The 24727-nt window shown below is 40.0% G+C and overlaps 2 protein-coding genes and 1 long non-coding RNA gene across 4 annotated transcripts; all 3 read left to right on the top strand.

Moving 5' to 3' along the window:
- Nucleotides 1–10688: 10688 nt before the first annotated feature.
- On the top strand, nt 10689–12278 carry CPG9 (cuticular protein glycine-rich 9). The gene is made up of 2 exons (NM_001173322.1): nt 10689–10753; nt 11215–12278. The coding sequence occupies exons 1-2, from the start codon at nt 10742–10744 to the stop codon at nt 11830–11832; spliced, it is 630 nt and encodes a 209-aa protein (NP_001166793.1). The 5' UTR covers nt 10689–10741; the 3' UTR covers nt 11833–12278.
- A 2591-nt stretch (nt 12279–14869) lies between these two features.
- LOC119629847 (cilia- and flagella-associated protein 251-like) lies at nt 14870–21186 on the top strand. 2 transcript variants are annotated; one of them, XM_062673637.1, is made up of 4 exons: nt 14870–15723; nt 15802–15978; nt 16365–19574; nt 19659–21186. In XM_062673637.1, exons 3-4 carry the CDS (start codon nt 19563–19565, stop codon nt 21036–21038), a joined length of 1392 nt encoding a protein of 463 aa, XP_062529621.1. In that variant the 5' UTR covers nt 14870–15723; nt 15802–15978; nt 16365–19562; the 3' UTR covers nt 21039–21186. The 2 variants fall into 2 exon arrangements, with proteins under 2 accessions (XP_062529621.1, XP_062529620.1); XM_062673636.1 differs by having other exon boundaries at nt 16353–19574.
- A 421-nt stretch (nt 21187–21607) lies between these two features.
- LOC119629844 (uncharacterized) lies at nt 21608–24421 on the top strand. The gene is made up of 2 exons (XR_005245733.2): nt 21608–22802; nt 23008–24421. It is a non-coding gene; the product is annotated as an uncharacterized LOC119629844 (long non-coding RNA).
- Nucleotides 24422–24727: the final 306 nt, after the last annotated feature.

The following is a 24727-nucleotide window of genomic DNA, read 5'->3' as shown; positions in this document are numbered from 1 at the left end:
ACATAATACTTTTTTTTTTTTTTTTTTTTTTTTTTTTTTTTTTTTTTTTTTTTTTCCACAGGAGAAAATCGCCGGATCCCCACCCGCGCGGCAGGTGGGGTATGTGGGAGTTGAACCTCACTAAAAACTCCTGCCGCTCACAACCGGCGCCCTACCTCGGACCGGGCCGGAGCCCAGTCGGGGCTATTGAAACGGCGGGACAGGGTTGACGCAGAGCACATTACATCCATCCCACCGTCCCACGGACGCCGGACCGGTGGCCGCCAGCGAAACGACCACCGGTTCCCTCGTTCAGCGGGCCGAGAGCCCGCTTTGATGGCGCCGCGTTACACCTTCCCCCAGAGCGGTCGGGGGAACGCGGTCTACCATCACCCGGCTTCCTATTGCGGGTGAGCGTGCAGAGCACGCCACCCCTCGTCTGGGTCCCTCCCCGCACAAAACGGGTGGGACCCCTAGCTCTTAGGGGGCCAGGTCACGGATACGACCCCGGTCCCGACCCCCTGCTCGGCGGCGGCGGGTTTCTGCGTAGTGAGGAGAGCTTTCCCTCACTCGCCCCGCCGCCTCCTTCTGCGAGATGGTGCACTCGCAGAAGTCGAGCATAGCCTTCCATGACTCATCGCTGCCAAGCATCGACGCCACGACGCCAGGCAGCGACAAGTCAGGTCCTATCTTTGCGACCAGGACACGGCGCTGCACCTCCCAAGCGGGGCAGACAGCGAGCGTATGCTCCGCCGTGTCCAGGTCGTGTCCACAATGGTGACACCTCGTCGTCGGCTCAGCCCCTATCCGGCGCAGGTACTTCCCGAAGCATCCGTGCCCGGTCAGCACCTGCACCAGACGAAAGGTGAGACGTCCCTCGCCACGATTCACCCAGTCATCAAAGACCGGGTAAACCGCCTCGACGGTCCGTAGCCCCCACGTGGGGTTGGCCAATCGCCTCGACCACGACTCGAGCACGGACCGCCGAGAATGGGCCTTCCGCGCCCGCAGCTCACTCTCGGGGACACGCGCCACGCCCCGAGCACGAAGCTCGCTGCGCCACCGATAGTCGGCAGCGAGCGACTCCGCCTCCAGCTCCCATGGCGGCGTCCCCGCCAAAACACACGCCGCCTCGAAGGAGACGGTGCGATATCCGCGGATGACCCTGATGGCAACGGTGCGCTGCGGCCGGCGCAGGAACCGAGCCATAGTGGCCCGGTTGCGCGGCTCAGCCCACACAGGTGCACCGTACAGGGCCATCGATCGCACCACCCCCGCGTAGAGACGGCGCACAACCTGATCCGGTCCCCCAATATTCGGGAGCAGCCGGCTCAAAGAACCGGCCGTCCCCATCAATCGGGGGACCAGCTCCGCAAAGTGAGCACGAAAGGCCCACCGGCTGTCCAACACGAGGCCGAGGTACTTCAACTGCACCCCGACCCCTATCCGGACGCCTCCAACCACGATGTGGGTGTCAACGGGTGGCGCCCTCCGCGGCCCGTGAAACCACAGAGCCTCGGATTTATTGAGCGCCACGTCGAGACCCAGCCTCCTTATCCTTCCGACGACGAGGGCCACTCCCGCTGTGGCGAGACGGGCAGACTCCCTAAAATCATCCCCCCGGGCCACGACCAACGTGTCGTCCGCGTAACAAATAACGCGGAGGCCCGGGAGGAGGGCGCCCCTCAGCACCCAGTCGTACCCGATATTCCACAAGAGGGGGCCGAGAACCGACCCCTGCGGAACACCACGCACGACCGGAAAGCGATGAAGGGTCCCACCGTACCCGGTACATACGACCGACCTGGCCCCCAAATAGGACCCAACCAGCCGGCGGAGGTAGAGGGGCACTCCATGCCTCTCCAGTGCCCCCCCTATCACGGTCCAGGGCAGAGTGTTAAATGCGTTGGCGATGTCAAGAGACACCGCCAGCGCCACCCCACCCCGAGAGACGGCCTCGTCCGAGAGGGACCGCACGCGAAGAATTGCATCCACGGTCGAACGGCCCTCCCGGAAGCCGTACTGCTCCGCCGACAGGTCAGGCCCCACCCCGACCAGGTGCCGAACGATGCGGGCAGCCAGAATACGTTCCAGCAATTTTCCCGCCTCGTCCAGCAGCACGATAGGACGATATCCGGCGGCTGTATCCACCGGGCGCCCCTCCTTCCTCAACAACACAAGTCTACCCGTCCGCCAGAGCGACGGAAACCGTCCCGACTCCAAGCAGCCATTATATAGCTCAAGGAGCCGGTCCCCCAGGGCACCGAGGGCCAAGGCCAATACCCGGCCGTGGACTCCGTCCGGGCCGGGGGCCGTGTCTTTCGCAGTCATCTTGACAACGGCCACCCGGAGCTCTGCCTCCGTAATACGGGGCACCTCAGCAGGAGCTTGGCCGTCGACGGTGTCAGACGGCCCGCCCATAGCGGGAGGGACAAAACCCTCCCGCTCCTGCGGGAACAACGCCGAAACGATGTCCCGCAGCTGCTGGGGCTGGAGACGCTCAGTCATAGAGGGGGCCCACGGGCGCAACTTGCCGCGTACCAATTTGTATGGGCTCCCCCACGGATCCGCTTCGAGCGCCTCCAAGAGTCTCTCCATGTTCTGCTCCTTGGCCCGCCTGATGGCCAGCCGCAGGGCGTCCTTCGCAGCGCGATATTCGCGGTGCAGCCGAGCTTCCTCCTCCGCGAACGCGACGGGCTCGTCGCGCCGCAGGCGGCGGCGACGGCGGTGTCTAGTGCACCGGCGGCTCGCCCGAATGGAGACCGCACGCAGTCTTGCAATTTCGGGCGACCACCAGGGCGACTGTCGCCGTCCAGAGTGCCGAGAGCCGACCCGGGGCATCGAGGCATCACATATGCGGTGCATCGCGCCCCGGAACCATTCGGCCTCGGTTTCCACATCGACAGGTTGTGGACGCTTGGGCGCCCACGCCGCCACCATAGAGGCCTCCACCAGGAGCTCCCTGTTCAGGAGCTTCAGTGCCCACCTAGGGAATGACCGGGATGCACTCTGCGGGGGGTCAACCCCGCGGGCACCTGCAGCCGGCGTCGGCGCAGGGGCAGAAAGATCGTACCGGATATACCGGTGATCGGACAACGATTCCGCCCCCACCACCACTCTCCAGCCGAGGATGCGCCGTGCGACGGGCGAGCTCGCGAACGTCAAGTCCACGATAGACTCGCCCGTCCACCGCACGCAAGTCGCGATCGAGCCCCTATTAACGATACAGAGACCGACCGCGACCGCCCACTCCTCAATACATAATACTAGCTAATACTAACAAAATTCAATACGTCAATTTCTTAATTACATAATAAAATTCTCATCTCGCCTATAAAAGATATTTTTTCATAGTCATCAGCCCACATTTATCAACTGCTCAGCATAAAATACTGAGCATCATAGAAATTTCTCCAAATAAAAGATGTAACACTTGGATTAATTTTGAGGAATCGCCGGACTTCCGGCCTTCACTGGGGATGGCGGGCAGGATATGTCGGAGTCAAACTGACTAAAACCTCCTGTCGCTCAACAATGCACGTCCGAACCTCGCATGAGACAGAACTCATGAAAAGACAAGGGGGCAAAGTGAAACGTTTAGTGCAGAGCACATCTCTCCCATCACCTTCTTCCTCCGCCGGACCAGCGGTCATCAGCGACACGACCACAAGCACTCGGTCGGCAGGCTCTCCGAAACCCGCCTAGATGGCGCCGGTTAGAATGGGTTATTCTACGGAATACCCTGCTGGGTCAGAACCAGCGTGGGTTGAGGATAGCCGGCGGCCTTGCGTCAACCGGATGCTCTTGCGTAAAACGCGCGTAGAGCAGCTTGCACGTCGTCTTCTTAGGCCCCCCTCGTCGGTCCCCAGACCGACATGTGAGGGGGCCCCGAAAGACTTAGAGGGCCAGGGGTTGGGCGAGATCCGCCTCCCTAGCCTCCACTCGACGGCGGCGGGCTTGTGCGTCTCTCACGCGCCCCGCCGCCTCCTTCTGCGAGATGGCGCACTCGCAGAAGTCGAGCATCGCCTTCCACGACTTGTCGCCGCCGAGCATCGATGCCACAACACTCGGCAACGACAAGTTATTTCCTATTTTTGCAACGAGGTCACGGCACCACCCCTCCCACGCGGGACAGACGAAGAGCGTGGGCTCCGCCGTGTCCAAGTCGCAACCACAATGGTGGCACTCTACCGTCGGCTCGGCTCCGATCCGGTGCAGGAACTCACCGAAGCAACCATGTCCAGTGAGCACCTGCGTGAGCCGAATAATGCCTCTCTAGCATATAACGGAATTCTAGAATACTTGAACTACAAGCGATTGTTGTAACGTTTACGCCAGAATGCCTTGCTCCTAGATGAATATAAAAGACCGTGGTAACAGTACGAACGTTAGTTCATCCAATCGTTCTGTTTATCTATAAGGGAACGAATGATGGTGCTCGTTATTATATACTGCAGAAACCAAGTGAATGTTTACTGCATTTCTACATAATTACAATACTATAATAATAACAAATGCATTTCTACAAATGAATTTAGTGTATAGTTTAAATCGCCCTAGATGGGGGATGTGTTCGTGTATCATCTTGTGTTAAGCGGTGACCGAAGCACACAAAACAGAATGATAATTGCTATAAATATTAAAATCGAAATTTAAATTGTAATGCTTACTTCTAATATCTCTACGTAATCACTATACATAATACTTTACGTGATAATGAAATTATTATGTTGTGGGTAATAATTTACGACACTGTGAATATTATTAAAGCTTGATTTTATGCGCTAAATAAATCTAAAGCAGCTCAAAGTTTCTGCTATTGATTCTGTTTATATATCAAATGGTATAAAGTCTTATGCCATGTAACAATTGATTGGTATTTAATTATGTAAATTTGTTATCAACAGGAAATGTTGTGGCAATAAATGTTAATAGAGTTACTTTTATAACCGCGTGCGGATCGGTACTATGTTTTGTAAGTAATTACATAATTAAGTATTAGTACTTAATAGCAATAGTAATAGTACAAGTAAATAATTAAGTATTTACTAATATTTTACAAAAATATACGCACTATATTTTGTTCAAACGCAAATTCCTTTAAATTTCTGAGTAACGGCTTTGCGGCTGTATCACTACAAGTGGTAGTCAAAATAGTTTTTATTCACCATAATTAGGGCGGTTTGTAAATTCTAAATACTCAAATATCTATACTAATATTATAAAGCTGAAGAGTTTGTTTGTTTGAACGCGCTAATCTTAGGAACTACTCCGATTTGAAAAATTCTTTCAGTGTTAGATAGCCCATTTATCGATGAAGGCTATATATAGGCTATATAACATCATGCTAAGACCAATACAAGCGGAGCACCAATAAAGAATGTTTCAAAATCGGGGTTATTTTTACCTTTTAAGAGCTTCCGTTGCGTGCACTGCAGAAACAGTTAAAGTTTTGCTAAAATAACGTGTGACAGAATTGTTCCCCTATAAAAGACCTAAAAAAAGTCCGCGACAGCATATGTCTATATGTTAAGGTTGGCTCACTATAACGTTTTTTATGCTAACCAAATTTGTTATAAAATAAAGCATTATTTATTTAAACTATTTCCACGCGGGCGAATTCGCGGGCAAAAGCTAGTTGCTAAATAATTTGAGCAATTTGACATTATTGTGCAGTAAGTAGTATGATGCTGTATTTCTGGAACTAGTGAATCGAATCTCGAATTTAAATGTTTATCAGTGATTTTTCCCGGTTTCAAATTAGTTGAATTAATTCTAAAGTTTTCGAACACTCGTCAGCAAATGGCATCAATAACGGTGATTTTCGCTTTTAAATAATACCTGCCAAAGAAATGTATGAGATACCTATCCTGATTAGTTAATTTCAAAATACAGAACAAAAGAGTATTTGATATGCATTAATTTTTTTGTCTCTTGTATACTAAGCAATACCTATTGTTAAATGTTTTACGCACATCAAGATAGCCCCTTCACTTTGATCCCTACGCGTTTCTGTTGTAAAGCATTTCGTAATGCAAAATGTAGTTCACGTTTTGCGATAAGCAGAATTAATTAAATTCTTATTTAAATGGTGTGTAGACATATATATAATAATAATAATATACATAATCTTTCAGAGTAGCCAACCAAGTACCCATCTTTCAAGATAACCGATTAACTCTAAAATTTGCATATAATCAAGGACCGATGACAAAACAATAATTTTATTAATTTATATACCTAATTATTTTTGTAAGATTCTATTTGTTTAATATTTATATAACAAATGTGTCAATTCTCTCGGAGTTAAACGTCAAGCCGTACCCGTCTATCTACGATCTGTATGCAGCGTCTCCTCAAGTACTTCGGACACGTGGCCCGACAAAATCCTGAGAACTTGGAAAAATTAATAGTTGTAGGTCACGTGGAAGGAAAGAGAAGTCGAGGAAGATTGCCAACCATGTGGACGGACATTGTCAAGGAGGCCACAAACACCAGCGTCCCGCGCGCCATTAAACAGGCCGAGTGCAGGCAACATTAGAGGAAGTTAGTGCAAAAACTGGACCGAGGTGGTCACGACCCTCAGTAATGAGGAACAAAGAAGGAAGGAATATTTACGTTCTCGTCTGGCGCATAAATATCTATTTTTATGCGAGTTCGTTTACCTAGTAAGAAAAAATACGTGTATTTTTCATAGTTTATCATATTGTATTTTAATATTCAGTTTTTTTTTTATGATATAAGGATTACTGGTGGCCCGTAGGCCTTTCCAGTTTCACCAGGACAGGTGGGCGAGCAAAGGCTCAGCCAGGAGGTGTAGGATTTGCTAACAGCTACCCGAGCGCCTCCGAAGGAGACCTAACAACTCAAGAGCAACTGCTTCGCGAATGAATCTACTACCGGATCCCAATCGCGACCCGCTGAGAAGCTCCGGCGAGAAACTCAGCGAGCTGATTCATAGGTCAGGTTGCACGGCGAACTCTTTGTCGAGTTCGACGAGTACGGTTACCGGGGTCCCTAAGCCTGCTCCTAGTGTTAGAGCTGAAGGCGTCTAATGAAAAGGTTATTGGATCAGATGGATCCGTAAAGACGTGTCTAGGGCGTCGACGGTGACTGGCTCCTGCGTGATCAGGATTCGGGGAGTAATCAGCGGCGGCAACGATAAGGCGATTATCATGACGAATAACCTTATCGAAGTACCGTTCCGACGCTGACTTCATGTATTTCTAGATAGATTCGAGGCCCAGGTCGTCGTGTAGGTCAACGCTCCTCACGAACCACAGAGCTCCGACGGCTAACCTGCAAAAACGGGATTGTAGAGATTGGAGAGTGTCTATGTGTGTGCGGGCCGCGTGAGCGAACACCACACTCGCGTAGGTCACGACGGGCCTTATGCAAGCTTTGTAAAGTGTCACCTTGTTCCGAAGGGACATTTTACTCCGCTTACAGATCATGGGGTAGAGTCTACCGAGACTAAACGCGGCACGGTCACGGACTGATTTTATATGCGGGCGGAATGTTATCGATGCATCCAGGGTAACGCCCAAGTACTTGACCTTCCTGGTCCAGGGTATGGGTTGTCTAAAGAGAGTAATCGGGGGTGTGAGATTCCTCCTCCTAATCCGGGAGGAAATCCGTGTGGAGAATATTCAGTTCGTGATAACTGTATTACTGAGTTTCAGATCCGAATAAAGAAACAAAACAAAAGAAGATCACTTGGGTGATAATTACGCCTCCTAAGTAGCCAATTCTAGATTGAAAACAATATACACAAGTCTCGAACGATAGATATCTCATATAGAAGTCTCAATGCGGATCTAATTTCTTTGGGAATTCTGGATATGCCATATCCATAAATAAACAAAGATTAGTTTTCTAGTTAGATTAGAGAGACTTTTTTCCATACGATTTTAATTTAAAAGCTATTGTTTAATTGTTTCAAATAAAATTCCCAATATATTTTTTTTAATAAATACTATTACCATTCGCTTCATTCAGTAGCATTTTCTCACATTTCATACATTATTAAATGAAAAGAAAATAACATATTAAAAATAAAAGTTTTATTTATTTATTGCTTAGATGGGTGAACAAGCTCACGGCCCATCTGGTGTTTAGTGGTTACCGGAGCCCATAGACATCTACAACGTAAATGCCACCACCCACCTTGAGACATGAGTTCTAAGGTCTCCGTTTTTATAGTACAACGGCTGCCTTACCCTTCAAACCGAAACGCATTGCTGCTTCAAAGCAGAAATAGGCAGAGTGGTGGTACCTACTCGTGCGGACTCACAAGACGTCCTACCACCAGTAATAAAAATTATGTTACATTGTTTAGCTGGTACAACTGCCTAATCAGACATCACATAAACAATTACACACATCACTGTCGTAATATAACTTACATACCTTAATATTTCCTTTTAGTTAATATTTCAAAAAAATAAAATTTGTAGAGAAAGGAATCGCTGTCTTATTTATTGCGTAATTGAAAATGGCTCAATGTGATCCTTGTCAATATATCTATATCTGTGCTTAAATCTGCCGCTATTAAAAAAAAAACAATTTTATGTTCTAAATTTAACTGTGGTCAATAAGGCACAGGATCATACTGTAAATAAATTGTAATAGAAATTTGTTATAAAAAAGTTGAATATTTATCATTTAAAAATTTATACAAAAATGTGAAATTTTAATTCAGTACCTAAGTAAATTAAAAAAATTAAAAAAAAGAACAAATTAAAATAAATAAAACGAAAATTATAAAATAAAATAGGACATTATGCGCCCACCCCGATGGAGGATAATGGATAATGATGGACGAACTTTATCTTAAAAGTACTATTTACGCGTCACTTTTCGTTATTTAATGTTAATATTATTAAAACCCCTCAACTGCTAACCACTGTACAAACCTGAATAAAACACACGCGAGCGCATCAAATATGAATAAACAAACAAACACTTTATAGGAACAAAATACACTTTAAATATTAGCTTACTGTGAAAATCAATAGGTGTCTTGAAAAATATGATGAATTCTCTCTCTCTTCGGTCGGTCCCTCACTGCTGAGGATCGTGACTCCGTTCGATTCCGTCAACCAGCTGTCTCCATCGATCCCGTTTTGTAGCTTAGTGGAGTGCGTCGCTGACAGGTATCCCCAGTTCCTCCACTATTTGGTCCGACCATGGTTTGGGACCTCTACCCCTAGGCCTTTTTCCCTCTATTTTACCGGTCACCACAAGGCGTTCCAAATTGCTGGTGTCCCTGCAAAATGAATTCTAAATACCTGAAAAAAAAACATGTTATGTGGTGAGAAAATACACGGACAGTTAACTTACAGTCGTGTGTAATTAACAATTACGCAATTAAGTCATTAACATACAACGACTATTAAATTAAAAGTGTTGGAAAACAGTAAAAAGTTAAGATTGGATGAAACGGTTCAACTATTTTAATGTAACACGTTATTATCGATTTCTTTGCCTAAAGATAATAATTAGTAGTTACGTTGATTTTAGAAGTGAAAACAATTGATATCAATAGTTATATTATATACATATTACAATATAAAAAAAATCATTAATTAGCGTAGTGTGTTCCGGTCAATACCTATACTAATAAATAATAATATGTACAAAATTGATTTTTAATAGATTCAGCTACCGCTTTTATTTATTATATTATATATATATATATATATATATAAACCATTGTTATTTAAATCAAAATTTATATAATTGATTTATTAGTAATTAAACTGTGTGTGTTTGTTGTGGACTAGCAGTAAAAAACACATTAACTTAGCTCATTAGCATCTTCGTCAATATTAACCGAAAATGTGCATAATAATATTTAATAGGTAAACAACATCTAAAATAACTTGCTTTTATCCCGCTGTCGAAAAAAAAATCTGTATTATTTTAGTTGTCAATTAACATTAAATTTGCTTCAGACGATAAGAGTAAAAGCGTAATGCAAAGTGCATTGCGATACAGCCGCTTTAATTTTTATTATTATTATTATTATTGTTATAGCTCTGGCTGGCCTTGCTCTTATTGTGAAGGTGGATATTAAATTAAGTAAATACACAATGAGAAGGTTCTCAGTGTACATAAACTGCCTAAAATTTTTATGTCCTGTTACTAAACTAATGAAAACAACTTTCATAATTGATGAACATGCAACCGTATTGCTCAAGAAACTTTTTCTATTTCTTAATGTTTTAAATGTCCTCGTAAGAGAAGAAATTATAAGAAATGTCGTGACCAGACAATGATAGACACGTCCTCACATATCACAACATATTGAGATAATTTGAATTATTCATGATTTACATTAATAAATGAAGCCGAGCATAATAAAACCATAGATTTAATATATTATATTTGAAACATTTGCGAAAGAGTTCTTACGTAAAAATGTAAATAAAATGTCTCGTGTGCCCTGTTTATTTTTAAACAATTAGAGACGCGCCTACTATCGATGAGCGTTACGTGATAATGATGACAAAATATGCTAATTTCGCTTCGATCGAACGCTTTTTCCATACATCTCTCAACAAATTTCTATCTATTGTTCAAAACGAGACACCGACTGACTGACAATGTATTGTAGTTCAGTGTACACGTAACTCCAAGCGAAGCACTCCACACTCGCCGGTTAAGAGAAAACGAGTATAAAAGCGATGCAAATTACAATTACTAGCATTACCCACCACCCTCTCAACGAGTACGGTACAACAGTAATCTAGCGACCAAGATGAAGTACCATGTGCGTAATATTCTTGTATATTTATTTTTAGTAGTGCAAGTGTCTATAGTGCTTATAATTCGAAAGTAACCGTGATCATACGTCTCTGGACCGTCTGGACTTACGCTTAACACAAAATGTTTCAATCTAATATTTATTCTAAAATTTGTTTTTATCTGACTTCAATAGCGACATTTAGTCTAGAACACCTAAGCACATCGGTGAAATAGCAAGTCATTTCCTGTTTATCGAAGAAACTCACAACTGATTAATGCAATAATTTATTGAAGCATCGATAGGGTTCTCACTTCCTGTTTAATCGATTTCTTGTTCGGCCCGGTCTCTAAGGAAGCTTTATAACATGAAATAGATAGTTCTATGGAGACAGCTGTCTCGCAAAACTAGTTTCAATTCAACTACCATAACTTTGTACATTCAACTTAGCATTTTCTAATTTTAAATCTTTATTTTGGACGCTACAGATCTTCCTGGGACTCATTGCCGCAGTGACTGCTTTTCCTGGAATAATACATGATGAAGCTCCCCAAGTCGAAGCGAAATACGACCACCAGTCTTTGATTGGTGAATCTGGACACCATCATCAAATTGAACACGAACACGCCAAATCTCACCAGTCGATCAAGTTCGAACACTTCCACCCCGTTCCTGTGTACGTGAAGAAGGAGCACAGCCACCTTCTCAAGCACCCTCTTGAAAAGGGAAAATCAGAGCAAAACCTCAAGCTGATTCACCCTGAGACTGAACACAAGCACGGCGGTGGACTTGTCCTCGAGGACGACAGACACAACATTGAACACCATATCGCTTCTGCTGGTCTTGAGCACGGAAGCTTTGAACACGGCGGTCTGGAACAAGGTCTGGAGCATGGAGGTTTGGAACACGGAGGCTATGAGCATGGTGGTTTCGAGCAAGGAGGTTATGAGCACCTATCCGGTGGCTTCAAAGGCTATGAAGGAGGCGAAGGCTTGAAGACTTACGCTGAACTTCAGCAACCAGAAGACCACGGTCATTACTACGCTGAACACGGACAGGCTTTATCTAGCGACAGCGGCGAGGGCTACAAATACGAAAGCTATTAACCTTATAAAGGCATCACTAAATAAGCAACTGTCTGAATATGTTTTAGGTCTGTCTCTTGCCTAATGAAATTAGAGTTTATTTAGATCGTAGGGATTAAGACTCATCGATCTTTATGCGGTTTAAATTAAATGCTTATTTGAGCTATTTCGAATACCTGTACCTGATTTAGACTTAATTCAAAAGTAACATGTCTGGGCAATCTCGTCGTGAAAATGTTTGTTCGGTGTGATCTAATTTAGTCAAGTATGTTGTGAAATGTGAAATCCGATGTTACGTTTTTAAAATGAGTGTTGATTTTTTAGATCGTTAAATCATGTTTGTGTGTTTTTTTTTTGTGTGGCTAAAACCTATTGTTTTTTTAATTAATTGATTTTGCATAAGGCATACGTTGAGTCCCAGTGAAAATGTGATATTAATAAATGTTGGTTTTTTTATTATTATTAAAACCAGTCTTTTTTTCTTTCACCCTATACTATCTACCTCACACATATACTAAGTTAGTTCTAACAATTTCAGATCATATCGCTATGCTAGTACAGTAATAATTACCCGGGTAGTTATGTAGAGCACAACAACTTGTGCTCTGTACAGCATAACTATCTGGTTCCGGACAGGAGTGCAATCACGCAACAGAATAAGCTGGTAATTTCAGAATTACACAAACAATTTTCGATAAAGCAATGAATGTGGTTTATTCCGTTGAAATACTTATCTAGAAGCATGTTTGACTCGCACTTTCGATAAATATAACTATAGCTATTTAAATTTTGCGTTAGTGTATTGAGAGAATTTAACTTAAACACATTATTGATACATAACCATAGAGAGGTTAGGGTCTTTTTGTTGTTATTCGGTTATGTTGCGTATCGAATTGATTTCTCGGTTTTAATTTTATTTCAATACATGTAATGTGTTTGGTCTCACACGAAGTATTTAAATCGATTACGCTGTCTAGACTCTAGAACGTAATTTAAGTCACGAAAATTACAAACATTATTTTTTAAAATCTAAAATTAAACTTAAGACAAAAGTAAACAACATAGACGTTCATTAAGGAGAAATTGCATAAAAGATAACTTTTCTATTTTAATTATTGATTTTTTATTTTAATTGCATAGACATGCCATTTATGAAACTAATCGCCTAACAAAACTCTTCACAAATAGAAACATTAACTCATCATTCCATTTTAAACGCAGCATTCTATTCAAACAGACTGTTGAATATGTTCCGAACTAGATCTCCAAATAGAGATACAGCTGTTTGTGAAAGAAATTAGAAAAAAATGTTAATTTTTGAACATTAAACACACTGTGGGCCGTTCACAGCATACAAAGTTTACGTGACACGGAATATACATATTTCTTGTAATTTTAAAACGCGGCGACATCTCGGCTTCCTGGTCGACGATTTCATATTCATTCGTTAGGAGGCCGCGGCTTTCTACATCGTTATACACAACATATTTTGTGCCTATTGCAATTCAATAAAGCGGAAGGATTGTTGTGACCGAAATTCTCGAAAACTCCGAAGCTTTCGGTGTCGACGCAAGGTTTTGAAACCGAATGACTCATGATTTAAATGCTCTGATATCGAATTTCTTAATAATTTTATTTTATTCTTGTTTTTGTTACTGTGTCTTTTATTAACTGCATCGAGTATCACATTCAACTAGTGCATTTCCAATGGCCATTATACAAACACAACGCTTATGCCAACGCATTTTTATTAATTTCCTGTATTATCATTTCAAAAATTGAGAAATATTATAATTTATACTGAATGATTCCTTTGATCATAATTTTTAGTTGTGATAAAGTATTGGAAATATCTACGTAAATTGTTATGTTATTTTGAAAACAACCGAATCTTTCAATTAACTAAAATTGTCAGTCTAAAACTAGATCCAAACTAATTTACATTGAATATTTTTTAATAATTCTAGTTTGATAGATTTGTAGATAAGATGTTAAACACGGTGAAAAACGTTTTTAAAAACGGGAAGTTATTTAAATTTCGCATTAATTGGCTATCAAAGAAATCTAGATAATGATTGGGTATTGAGCTTTGGATAACAAATGATTCTGCGTGTCATCATCATCAACATCATCTTCGCCAACATTACTGCTCTGACAAGATTTTCCGACTAAGAACAATTAAGTGTATTATAATCACAGATAGGTACCACAAATCTGCCTATTTCTGTTGCGAAGCAGTCATTCCAGTTTAAAGACTAGATTAGACATTATATAATACAACTTGAGGACTTGATCACGTGTCCACAAGTATGAATTCATGATTTCTATATTCACTTTGTTATGACTGAGCTCTCGCCTAAAGGTAAGCCGTGAGCTCACCCATTTGTACCCATTTTTACCCATTTATAGCAATAATAGAATCTAAAGTGCTTAGCTATTCATTTTTAGCTAAGATAGACGAGTATAGAACAATTCATTTGGAGCTAGAGCCTAGAGCCCATTTAGGCACTACAACAATAATGTCGCTATACATTTTCAGATCAAAGTATCTGTTGCATTGAAAATATATGATTGATTGTTTTGCGGTCAATATAAGGACAAGAATGGTCACCACACATTCACATCACAACATGCAGTAGGTGTCACAAATAAATACGAACGGTATTTTATTTTGAAGCATATATAAGGTACTAGTGTACGGTGCATTTATATGAAAAAGAAAACTAGCTAGGATCGAAAAGCGACATAATCGCATGGTGATAATTACATCGAGCGATTTATCACATTAGACCATTTTTATAATTCAATTTGATGATATTATTATATAATAATACGCTATAAATCTTATGGTGAATGGTAAGAAATGAATCTTAAGTTAAATGTGCCTGTCAGTTTAGCTATTTTTCTATTTCATATTTGTCCTATTTTTTTAATTACGTAAATGGCTAATCGAGGTCATGGCACCTGGGGTTAAGTGGTTGCTGTTGTTCATAGATAATATAATATGACAAAGTCACAAGGTCTAGAGCGTAGAAGCACAAAATCAATACAATTTTTTGTAAAAAAAAATGTTTTTATTAAATATATCTACAAAACATAACAATAACTACAGATCATGAAAACAGACAACAATAATATACTAAAACATGTAACGATTAAAACTGATTAAATACTAATGCTCCCACACGTGTCGTAGGACAGTCAACCTTTCAGGCCTGCGGAAAGGAGCGCCAGCTGGAGTCTCCCTTTTGATTTCAATGGGAACTATGCGCTCCACTAAATATGGTTTGTTACCCTTAACGGTAGACTTAGAGATAGTTACAGGTATGCGTTTTTCAGATTCTCTGGGTGCAGGTCTATCTGTTTTCACAACTGGAGTTGGGGCTGCTTTAGTGAACTGCCGTGCGATTCTCTAAAATTCAAACAAGAACTCGCATCTCACTACGAAATTCTCCATCACTTCGCATTCGCAATGGAATGACCTTGATTTGGCATTCTGTAAACACTAATCTTAATTACCCTGCCTCGAGCGAAGTGAAGTGACAACGAAGTTTGTTTACAATACTACTAGGGATAGCCGTATACACGCAAATGTAAATCGAAGCTTACCGGTTTCAGTTTTTCTTTGTATTTAGAAGCATTCTGTAAGAAAATACTATGAATTTAAGCTTTGGTGTCTAAACCACATCTAATATATCTAAAAATAAAATTAAAAGTCATATATTTATGAAATTAATTGTAATTTCTGGCTGTACGCTAAGTTCCTTTGCGTGCACTGACGAATACCAGAATTAAAAAACAAAATTTTAATTGTTTTCAAAACAATTTCGAGCGGTCGGAAGTTTTAATTTTGCTTTTTCTAGATTTGTTGTTACTTTGTGAGTGAATTTAACGTTAAATAAAAATTATGAGGTAAGTAAAAGTTAATTTGAGGCTATCAATGTTTCATCCATTCGTTTTTAATGTAAAATTTAAATATATTACCAACAGATTTAAAGAGCGTTCTTCTCATCCGACATTGGCGCAAATAGAGGCATTGATAAACGTTTTGGGTTAAAAGCTAGCGAAACAAAAGGATTAATCGAATCTCAACATGTTCAATAAGAGAACAAGGATATTAAAAAAATATAGGAACTAAATTCTCTTGTCAGTTAAGATCCATTCCCGGTGAGATATTTAGGACATGTTAACATATATTTATGTATGATATATCTATCTACTACGTTTTTATTGATGTTCTATTTTAACAGGGCATGAAGGTAATTTATTTGTATCTCAAATTCACCAACAAAAAAATTATTTTGAATTAAATAAATCAAATCATTAACAATTTAGGTATTGCAAGTTAGATTGATGTTGATGGAATGTATTTATTGATGCAGAGGTGACTGTATCTTTGGTAAAGGGTGTGCATACTGGTACAGGGGTGGCAGGCAGTGCCAGAGTATTGACTAAACTGACATTATGTTGGCTAAAGGCTGCATACTCAGTTTAAGATAAATGAACAAAATTTAGGCATAACCTATTTTATTATATTTAAGGAACTACAACAGATTGAAAATACTAATCCACATCATCAGAATATTGTAAGGAGTTTAAAGAAGGGTATGCCATAGTGCTTGGGAAACACCGTGGAGGGGAGCTCATTTCAAAGCCGGATGGTACGTGGCAAAAGAGATCTCTGGAAACGCACTGTGGTTGGACGCAGTGGCTCCAGGTAGTATAGACGAACTCTAATCCGGTGGCGGGCGGTGCGATGGTAAAAACGAGATGATGGTATCAACTCAAACAATTTCTCAGAGCACTCTCCATGGAACATACGGTACAAAATACAGAGGGAACCGAAGTCCCTCCGCAGACCCAGAGATTCCAAACGATCGTTTCTATTATTAATTGAATTTAATCACTCGATCTTTCTTTAGTTTAACTTATTATGCCGCACTGAAATTGACTTTTTTACTATGGGTGGACACAGGATATCACGGCCCACTTGGCATTAAGTAGTTGGTGGAGCCCAGAGATACCAACAACGTAATTGCGGCCACCCACCTTGAGACGTGAGTTCTAAGTCACAGTTTTAACAGTACAACGGCTGCCCCGCCCTATAAACCGAAACGCATTACTGCTTCACGGCAAGAATAGACAAGGTGGTAGTATCTACAAGTGCAGGCTCACAAGACACCCTGCCCTAATTTGAAATAGGCTCAACCATCGTAGAAGCAATATAGGAATGCACAGACACACACACTCTGCTGACGATTATATCAGTTTTATATTGAAGAACATCGATCAAATATGGTTTTGAAATATGGTGTTTAGCAATAGCGGTGAAACAGCCTACTATCAAGGTAGCCCGAATCATAGAAAAGATATCATCACATCATTCAATTGAGAAAGAAATATTTCAATAATATTTTATACTTGTATATATTAGGTGTTGAGTCTGATTTATGAGTACCTACACTAGAAAAAATTCTTCGATGCAAGGGAGAGATTATCGCGATGCGATTATGTTAGTTGAGAGCCTTTAGTAAAATGATCGTCTCATTCATACGATTACGAAATAGCATCAATAAATGTTCAACACATTTTTTTATTAGTTGTAGGACGTGGTATTGTTGCTCTGATACCCAAAGCAGTCATATGCTTAGTTTGAAGCGAACAGCAGCTGTACAATATAATTGAGAATTCAATTTCATATTTCAAGATGGGTGGAGCTATTTACGTCGTATTGTTTAAAGGTTATCATTTAACACAAGACCCGGAGTGTACTTGTCAACGAAGTCCTATAAAAAAGAATACTTAGAAGAAAATCACACGACAAAACTCGCTCACATTCGTCTTACATAAATAATAATAAAGCCCGTTTAGTTCCAATCCGTAATGATATCGTTGTTACATGCGATTTAATATCTAAATATACTAGGGTAGAATTTCTCTAATTTTCTTTTATTCGCTAACGTTACTTTCTTCTGTACCATTAATCGGAACCCCTTCTTGGGTAAATGCCTCCTCCAGCTTCTTCCAAATCACTTTGTCCATGGCTTTCCTTTTCCAATCGCTTCCCTCCAGCAAACATTCGTCTTACATAAATAAGTTTAATTTAATTTAAGCCGTTTAAGAAACACCGACTACCGTCACAGTATAAATGGCACCTACCGTTCGAGTGTTCGTGTGTTGTTAATAAAATAAAAAGAAAACAAAAGAAAAGAAAAGCCGCTGGAATAATATAGTTTTGGTTTTCAGGGCTTGTGATAAATGACGATTCGATTCAGTTTCATTACAGGCACCACGCTGTCTGGGAACCTATGAAACATACGGTCACGTAACTTTTAAGCACTGTCCTGGTCACGTATTGGTGTTTTATGGGTGGGAAATATAAATAGGGAAATTAGGATGCAGAACAAACACGTACTACAAAATTTGTAATTTTGCGCTTATCATATTCATTATATATACTGCTGTAAGAAAACTATGTCCTGCACTGATAAAAGTTAAGCAATTTTAAGTATCTCATAAATTAGAGTAATATTATTATCTGCTCAGGCCTAATTTCACTAAGATATTCTACACAGCTACATCCTCAACTTGGTAAATTTATTCATAAGATCAAAATATGTATACATATCATATATTTTATATGCCTAAAAGCCATTAAATTGAATACTGTTACGCCCGCCCAGTGTTCTTGTATAATAAAAATGAAATATTTTAAAATTTATCAAACAGCGCATTGGAAATGCGACTCTATTTCACGGCAACATGATCTTTCTCCGAGGCACGCATCTGAATATTTATATTTGTTTAATTGAAAACGAAATTTTGTGAAATGATCGAAATTTCATCACAGATCCATATTATAATGCAATTTATGTAAAAAGTGCGTAGATAACTACGTCCCATACGACTTGAAATTATTAGAATATCGATATCGAAATGCAATTCGATAAAATATATCGATTCTTTTTTTCTTTTTTTTCCTTTTATTTTGTTCTTACAACATATACCATAAAACTAATGCTGATAAATAAATAGGTATTTTAAGAATATGAAAATATTCCCACTTTTGGTACCATTTCAATCAGAAAAAATTTCCAGTATGGTCGCACAAAGCGTACGTAGTCTGTTTTGTTATTTGTTACAATTCAACAACAATGTAACTAAGCATTAGGTTAATTTGTGAACTTTACGGTCAAATTAGATTCAACTTTGTTTTATTGAATTTGTCGAAAATAAACCCTCTATATTCAAACAATGTTATATCACGGTATATGGTAGTAACAGTAAATGATAGAAATTATAGATAGAAAATGATTTTAGATATTTAATTTAAATTTAAGAGTTATAATTTAAGTGAAAAAAAAAATCAGATGGGCTGGTTTGGATTTACACACAAAATGCGCTTTGAAACGAAAGTTTAAAAAATTAACTAAATTTAAAATGCAAAAATCTGAATGCTAATATAATAAATTTTAGTAATAAATAAATTTAGTACTAAAATGAAGCCTCAAATGAAAAATGGAACTCAAACATAGAACAAAATTCGTAATAGGTAAATTAACATAATTTATAAGAATTTCGTGTTAATCGACATCGGCTCTTCACTAATAGCGACGAGCTAGTTACGAATTTGTAGAAGATTTCGAACACTCATCTTGTGTATAAAATCGGAGGTCTTCCTTGTTTCTGCACAGACGACAAACAGCGTCCTATCAGTCCACAGGCTGCTCTCATCACTCACATTTGCAGCCATGGAAATTCACGTGAGTACATTAATCACAGAGAACAACAATTGATTAATCTGTTTCAAACCGTTGACCTTATTAAAAAAATTTTTTTTTTTTCAGGTGTGGTGCCTATTAGCTTCTATATTTCTGGCGTCGGTGCATGCAGGGCGCTATGATCTTGGCCCGCAAAAATTCTACGAACCATCCACTCCTTCGTCACAAACAGATTCGAAATATGAAACCAAAGAAGTTATTTTATACTTAACACCCAGCCAAGTTAAAGCGCTTGAAGCCCGTGGTGCCGTGGTGAGACCTCAACTTCCAGAAGCTGAGCCTGAAGCTGAAGCTCAGACTGAGGAACCAGAACAGACCATTGAAAATGAACAGGGTGAAGCTGAAACTACTGAAGAACAATCCAGGTCTCAACTCGAGGAGATTCTCAAAATTCTGAACGACCAAATTGAGGAAGAAGACAATAGTTCTGAAGCTGATAACGAGCCTCAAGCAGAAGAAGAGCAAAGCGAAGAACAAGACGAAGAGCAACAGGAGGAAGAGCAAGATGAACAAGAGGAAGAAGAACAAGAAGAAGGACAGGAACCAGAGCAGGACCAGGAACAAGAACAAGAGCAGCAAGATGAAGATGAGGAAGAAGAAGAAGAGGAAGAAGAAGAAATCACAGAGAGACCGAGAACTATTCCAGCTAGATTTAGACCCGCTAAAAAGCAACGTGAAGATAGATATCTTGCTCCTTCTGTCAGAAAACAAAATAAGAAGGCGAAGGCTAACGCTGCTCCTCGTATTCCAGCATCGGAACAGTCTCAAAAAACAAAGCCACGTAACCAAACGAAGAAAACTGAAAAGAAGAAGGAAGAAGCGAAAACTGATCTTGAAGCATTGTTACAGAAGAAGTTTAGATTAGTTCCTTTGGACGATGACAATATTTCAGTGCCCGCCATCACTCCTGTAGAGGAACCGTCTCAAGAGCCCGCCCAGGGAGCTGCCCAAGAACCCGCACAGGAAACTCCTCAGACGCTCGCTCAGGAGGTCGCCCAAGAAGAACAACAAGCCGAAACTGAAGAAGAGATCGCACAAGAGAAACTTGCAGAGCTCTTAACTCCACTCCTCAATAGCGACAAAGTTGTGCAATCCATCACCCAACAAAGGAGCAAGCTTTTGCAACGTGAACTACAACTCCAGACAGCTTTGCGTGAATTGAAGGAAGCTCCAAAACATAACGATCAGAAATACGCCATCGAACTTGAGAAATTGAAAGCAAATTTGGAAAAACAAAATGCCTTGGCCAGGGCCGAGGTACTCGCTAAAACAAATCCTTTATTGGTGAAAGAAGAGCTACGCGCCAAGAAACGTCGTCCTGTCTCCGCTAAGCTAGTTAATGTATCAACACTGACAAAGTTACGCAGCTCTGAGGCTGCTCAAAAGAAGGGAGCTAAACCTTTCGTTATTCCATTACAGCCGTGCGATTCTGTAAGCGTTGTTTAACAAACTCGCACGTGAATTTGGTGTGAGTTTTCAAATTGGCATTCTGTAAATTTCATTGTAGTGCCGAATCTACACTAGCGCCCCTCGCGGGTGAATTGAACTAGCAAGCGTGAGTTTTTTTTACTAAAATGTATGAGTTGACGTTTGAAACGGCATTCTGTAGTAGACGTGCGCTAATCATGTTCGGAACTGGATTGAACATGACATCGTTCTTTTGAGTGTCGGAACTAGTTCCAGTAAACATGTTCGCGGAACTGTTTAGTTTCACGAACATGTTAAGTCTAGTAGCTGTTTGTAGTTTGTAGCTGTTTAGTTCCGCGGACATATTAAGTCTAGTAGTAGCTGTTTGAAGCTGTTTAGTTCCGCGGACATGTTAAGTCTAGTAGCTGTTTGTAGTGTAGCGAATCACGTATTAAGTTATTATTAATTACACAATATTTTTCAAAAAAGGTATTAAAAATACAACTTTTTAAAAGCACTATATAAAAATAGATTGCTGCTTATGGCAATTATTATTGTAATTATTATTTTGTAAGGTTTTTAGTTTTAGGTTCATTGTTACAGCTGGTTGCATAATTTATTAATGTACTGTAATTACTTTGTCATAATTTCAACTACTCTACTACTTTCATTATTTTTCAATGTAGGTATTGTACGATGCACCGAAAACTATAACCTATCAGTTGTTAATTAAAATACCACGTTATTCTGATATACAACGTAAATTGAGCTCGTTGTAGCCTTACAACCTTTTTCCCATAACCGAGATACCGAATAGCGAAAGTGGTGAATGTTTTAAAATTCTCGAATTTTGAATTATGATTTTCTAAGAAATGGTCTACAAACACTTAAGATTAAGTGCTCGTAGGAATGATGCATGGTCAAGGTCAAAATCCATAGCAAAACATTTTAATTTATTCAACTATCGACTGTAACACGTAGGTCGTAGAGCATAACTTCAATATTAATAAAAATGTAATATGAAAGAGCTCCACACGCAGTTTCATGCACTCGCTCCATCTCACTCTCTCGTATTCGTGCCATATGTCGCCTTATCTCTTTACGTGGACTCGTGTCGGTTCGAGACTCGTTCGGGTGGACTCGCCGCGCCACGCCTCCGCGCCGCGCGGTACCTATGCTCTAATCATGTCCGCATGTCCGTCATGTTCAACGCGTTCGTAGTTCCTGCATAACAGTACACTTGGAATGGAAATGGAACTGTCTGAACATGTTAATTTTGACAACTCGGATTGAATGATATAGTTCCATATGAGGACATAGTTCCAGGAACTATTTAGGTCCGGAACTACGCATGTCTATTCTGTAGTGTAAATCACGTCGAATTTCGGCAAGAACTTCGCATCGCAAAATCATTTTATTTGTCAAATCAAAAGTTAGTGTTTTAAGTGTTTGTTGTGAGTGAGAATATACGAAAACGTTATAAACCGCCGTTAATTATTAAAAAAATACTATTAATTAACAAAATTGCACTTTAAAATAACTTTATTCTTCATCGATATTTTATGGAGCGTATGTTTTTATTGAAAATATTGTTGAAAGAGGCTGACGCTACGGATCAGGATGAAATGCGTCGACAAGCCTACGAAATTCACAATTTATCACTTTTAACTTGAGATGACGACTATGTAAAAGTATAAAGTGTATTGATTGTCGAAGGATCATATGAACCAGTTAGGGTGTGAATTACACCCTTTGACGAAGACCACTAAAAGCCATTGAAAAGGACTTTCAACTCTTCTAAAGGTAGGTATTCCATGTGGTAAGATTGTGTCTTTATGTACAAAATAGGTACTTTAAAACATATTATTAAAGTTTGCCCATTTGTTTATATCCAACTCTCCCATTATTGTAAAACAATACCACTAAACTAATCTACCAAAAATATCTTGAAAGAATACTAATTAGATTCTCTAATAACTATGTGTATTGTATAATGATTATTTCTTAGTTTCAGTTATTGTACACCTTGTTTATTTGGGCAAATGAAGTTACCAAAAAAATCATAAAAGAAAATATAAGAACATATTTGTCCCAGATATCCCAGTGTATATCTGAGGTTGTGGAGGCTCTGAACAAACCAGCAACTATATATAAATATTTAAGATTCCCGCAGAATGCTCAAGAATGGCAAAAGTTGAAGGAAAACTGAAGAAAAAAGAAGAAGGTGGTTTAAGCTAAATAGGAACAGATGGCGGTGCACTATAAAAAACAAACTGTTTCAAGGCCATGACCACGACCCTCAGTAATGAGGAAACCGATGCAAGGAGGAGGAGAGGTTTAAGCTAAATAAAAAAATGTTTTCTTCATAAAAAATTACCAATATTAATGTAATGCTAAATATTGCAGTTTTTATGAAAAATTTAGAATCCTTTGGGTTATTGGGTGTATTGATGGGAAGTTGGTGGCCTTAAAAAGATCTGCTACCAATAAAAAATGCTTTTAATGTCGCAAAGAATATCATGCAACAAATGTACAATTTGTAAAGCTATTAATATTTTTCGAAATTCTGATATGTAATCCATAAACGAAATGTGTATTAAGAACCTATGTATTAGATTGTATTCATTTCAGTTAAATTGTAATTGTGTATATTGCTATAAGTTATTGTGAAATATAGTATTTATCTTAAATAAACTTTATTCATTTATAATCAAAACAAAATAAAATCTACTAGATTAGTCAATGACAGCAAGTAATGACCATTATAATTATTTAACATCTTTTCGGGCTTTCTGTATATTGTCAACGTTCCAACCTTATGACACCTTTTGCTATTTATTTTTTCATTGCTTAGATCGGTGGACGAGCTCCCAGCCCACCTGGTGTTAAATGGTTACTGGAGCCCATCGACATCTACATCGTAAATGTGCCACCCACCTTGAGATATAAATTCTAAGGTCTCAGTATAGTTACAACAGCTGCCCCACCCTTCAAACCGAAACACATTACTGCTTCACGGCAGAAATAGGCGATAACGCTATGCTATGCTAGCTAATACCTGCTAATAATAGCTAGCTATTGCTAATATGGAGGAAAATACTCCTGAAGCTTTGTAGCACCGCCTTCATTCCACTGCCCGTAACTCAGTGTAAAGAACAATAGGTATGTTAAAGAGTAGATTCAGGTGTTTGCTGATCTATAGGGTGCCAATTTACCACCCTGATAAGATAGCAAAAATAGTTGTTGCGTGTTGTTTTTTGCACAACATTTGCAATTGTGCAGAGCTGCCAGTTCCCATGATTTCAGATGATGAGATTACATGTACATTATGGTGGTCATGTTGAATTACTTTGTTAAATTTTACTAATTAGCTAACTTATAGTGTGAAGTAACTTCAAATATAAATTAATGATTTATAAAAATAGTTTTATTATAGTTTTATTCAATAGTTATATACAATAATTTTGAAATTTGTTTGCATCAGTAACTTATGTGGAAATACAGATTTAAAATTGCTAGCTGCATGTGTTAATTCCACCAACAGTTCATCCTTCTTGCAGATTGTCGACTATTCATTCCCCCATGGTTGTAAGTTTCATTAACTTATATATGGTACTGTGTTCAAAAATGCTTTGGACGACACACATATGAACACCCTGAATCTTCACCTACAGTTCCTCTATCCACAAAATTCTCTCAGTAATTTGAGTACACTCTGCTTTTCATTG

Source organism: Bombyx mori, chromosome 18, assembly GCF_030269925.1.
Source record: "Bombyx mori chromosome 18, ASM3026992v2".
In the NCBI taxonomy this organism is placed as follows: domain Eukaryota; kingdom Metazoa; phylum Arthropoda; class Insecta; order Lepidoptera; family Bombycidae; genus Bombyx; species Bombyx mori.
Note: the sequence above shows the minus strand (reverse complement) of the source record. Positions and strands in the feature narration are given on the sequence as shown.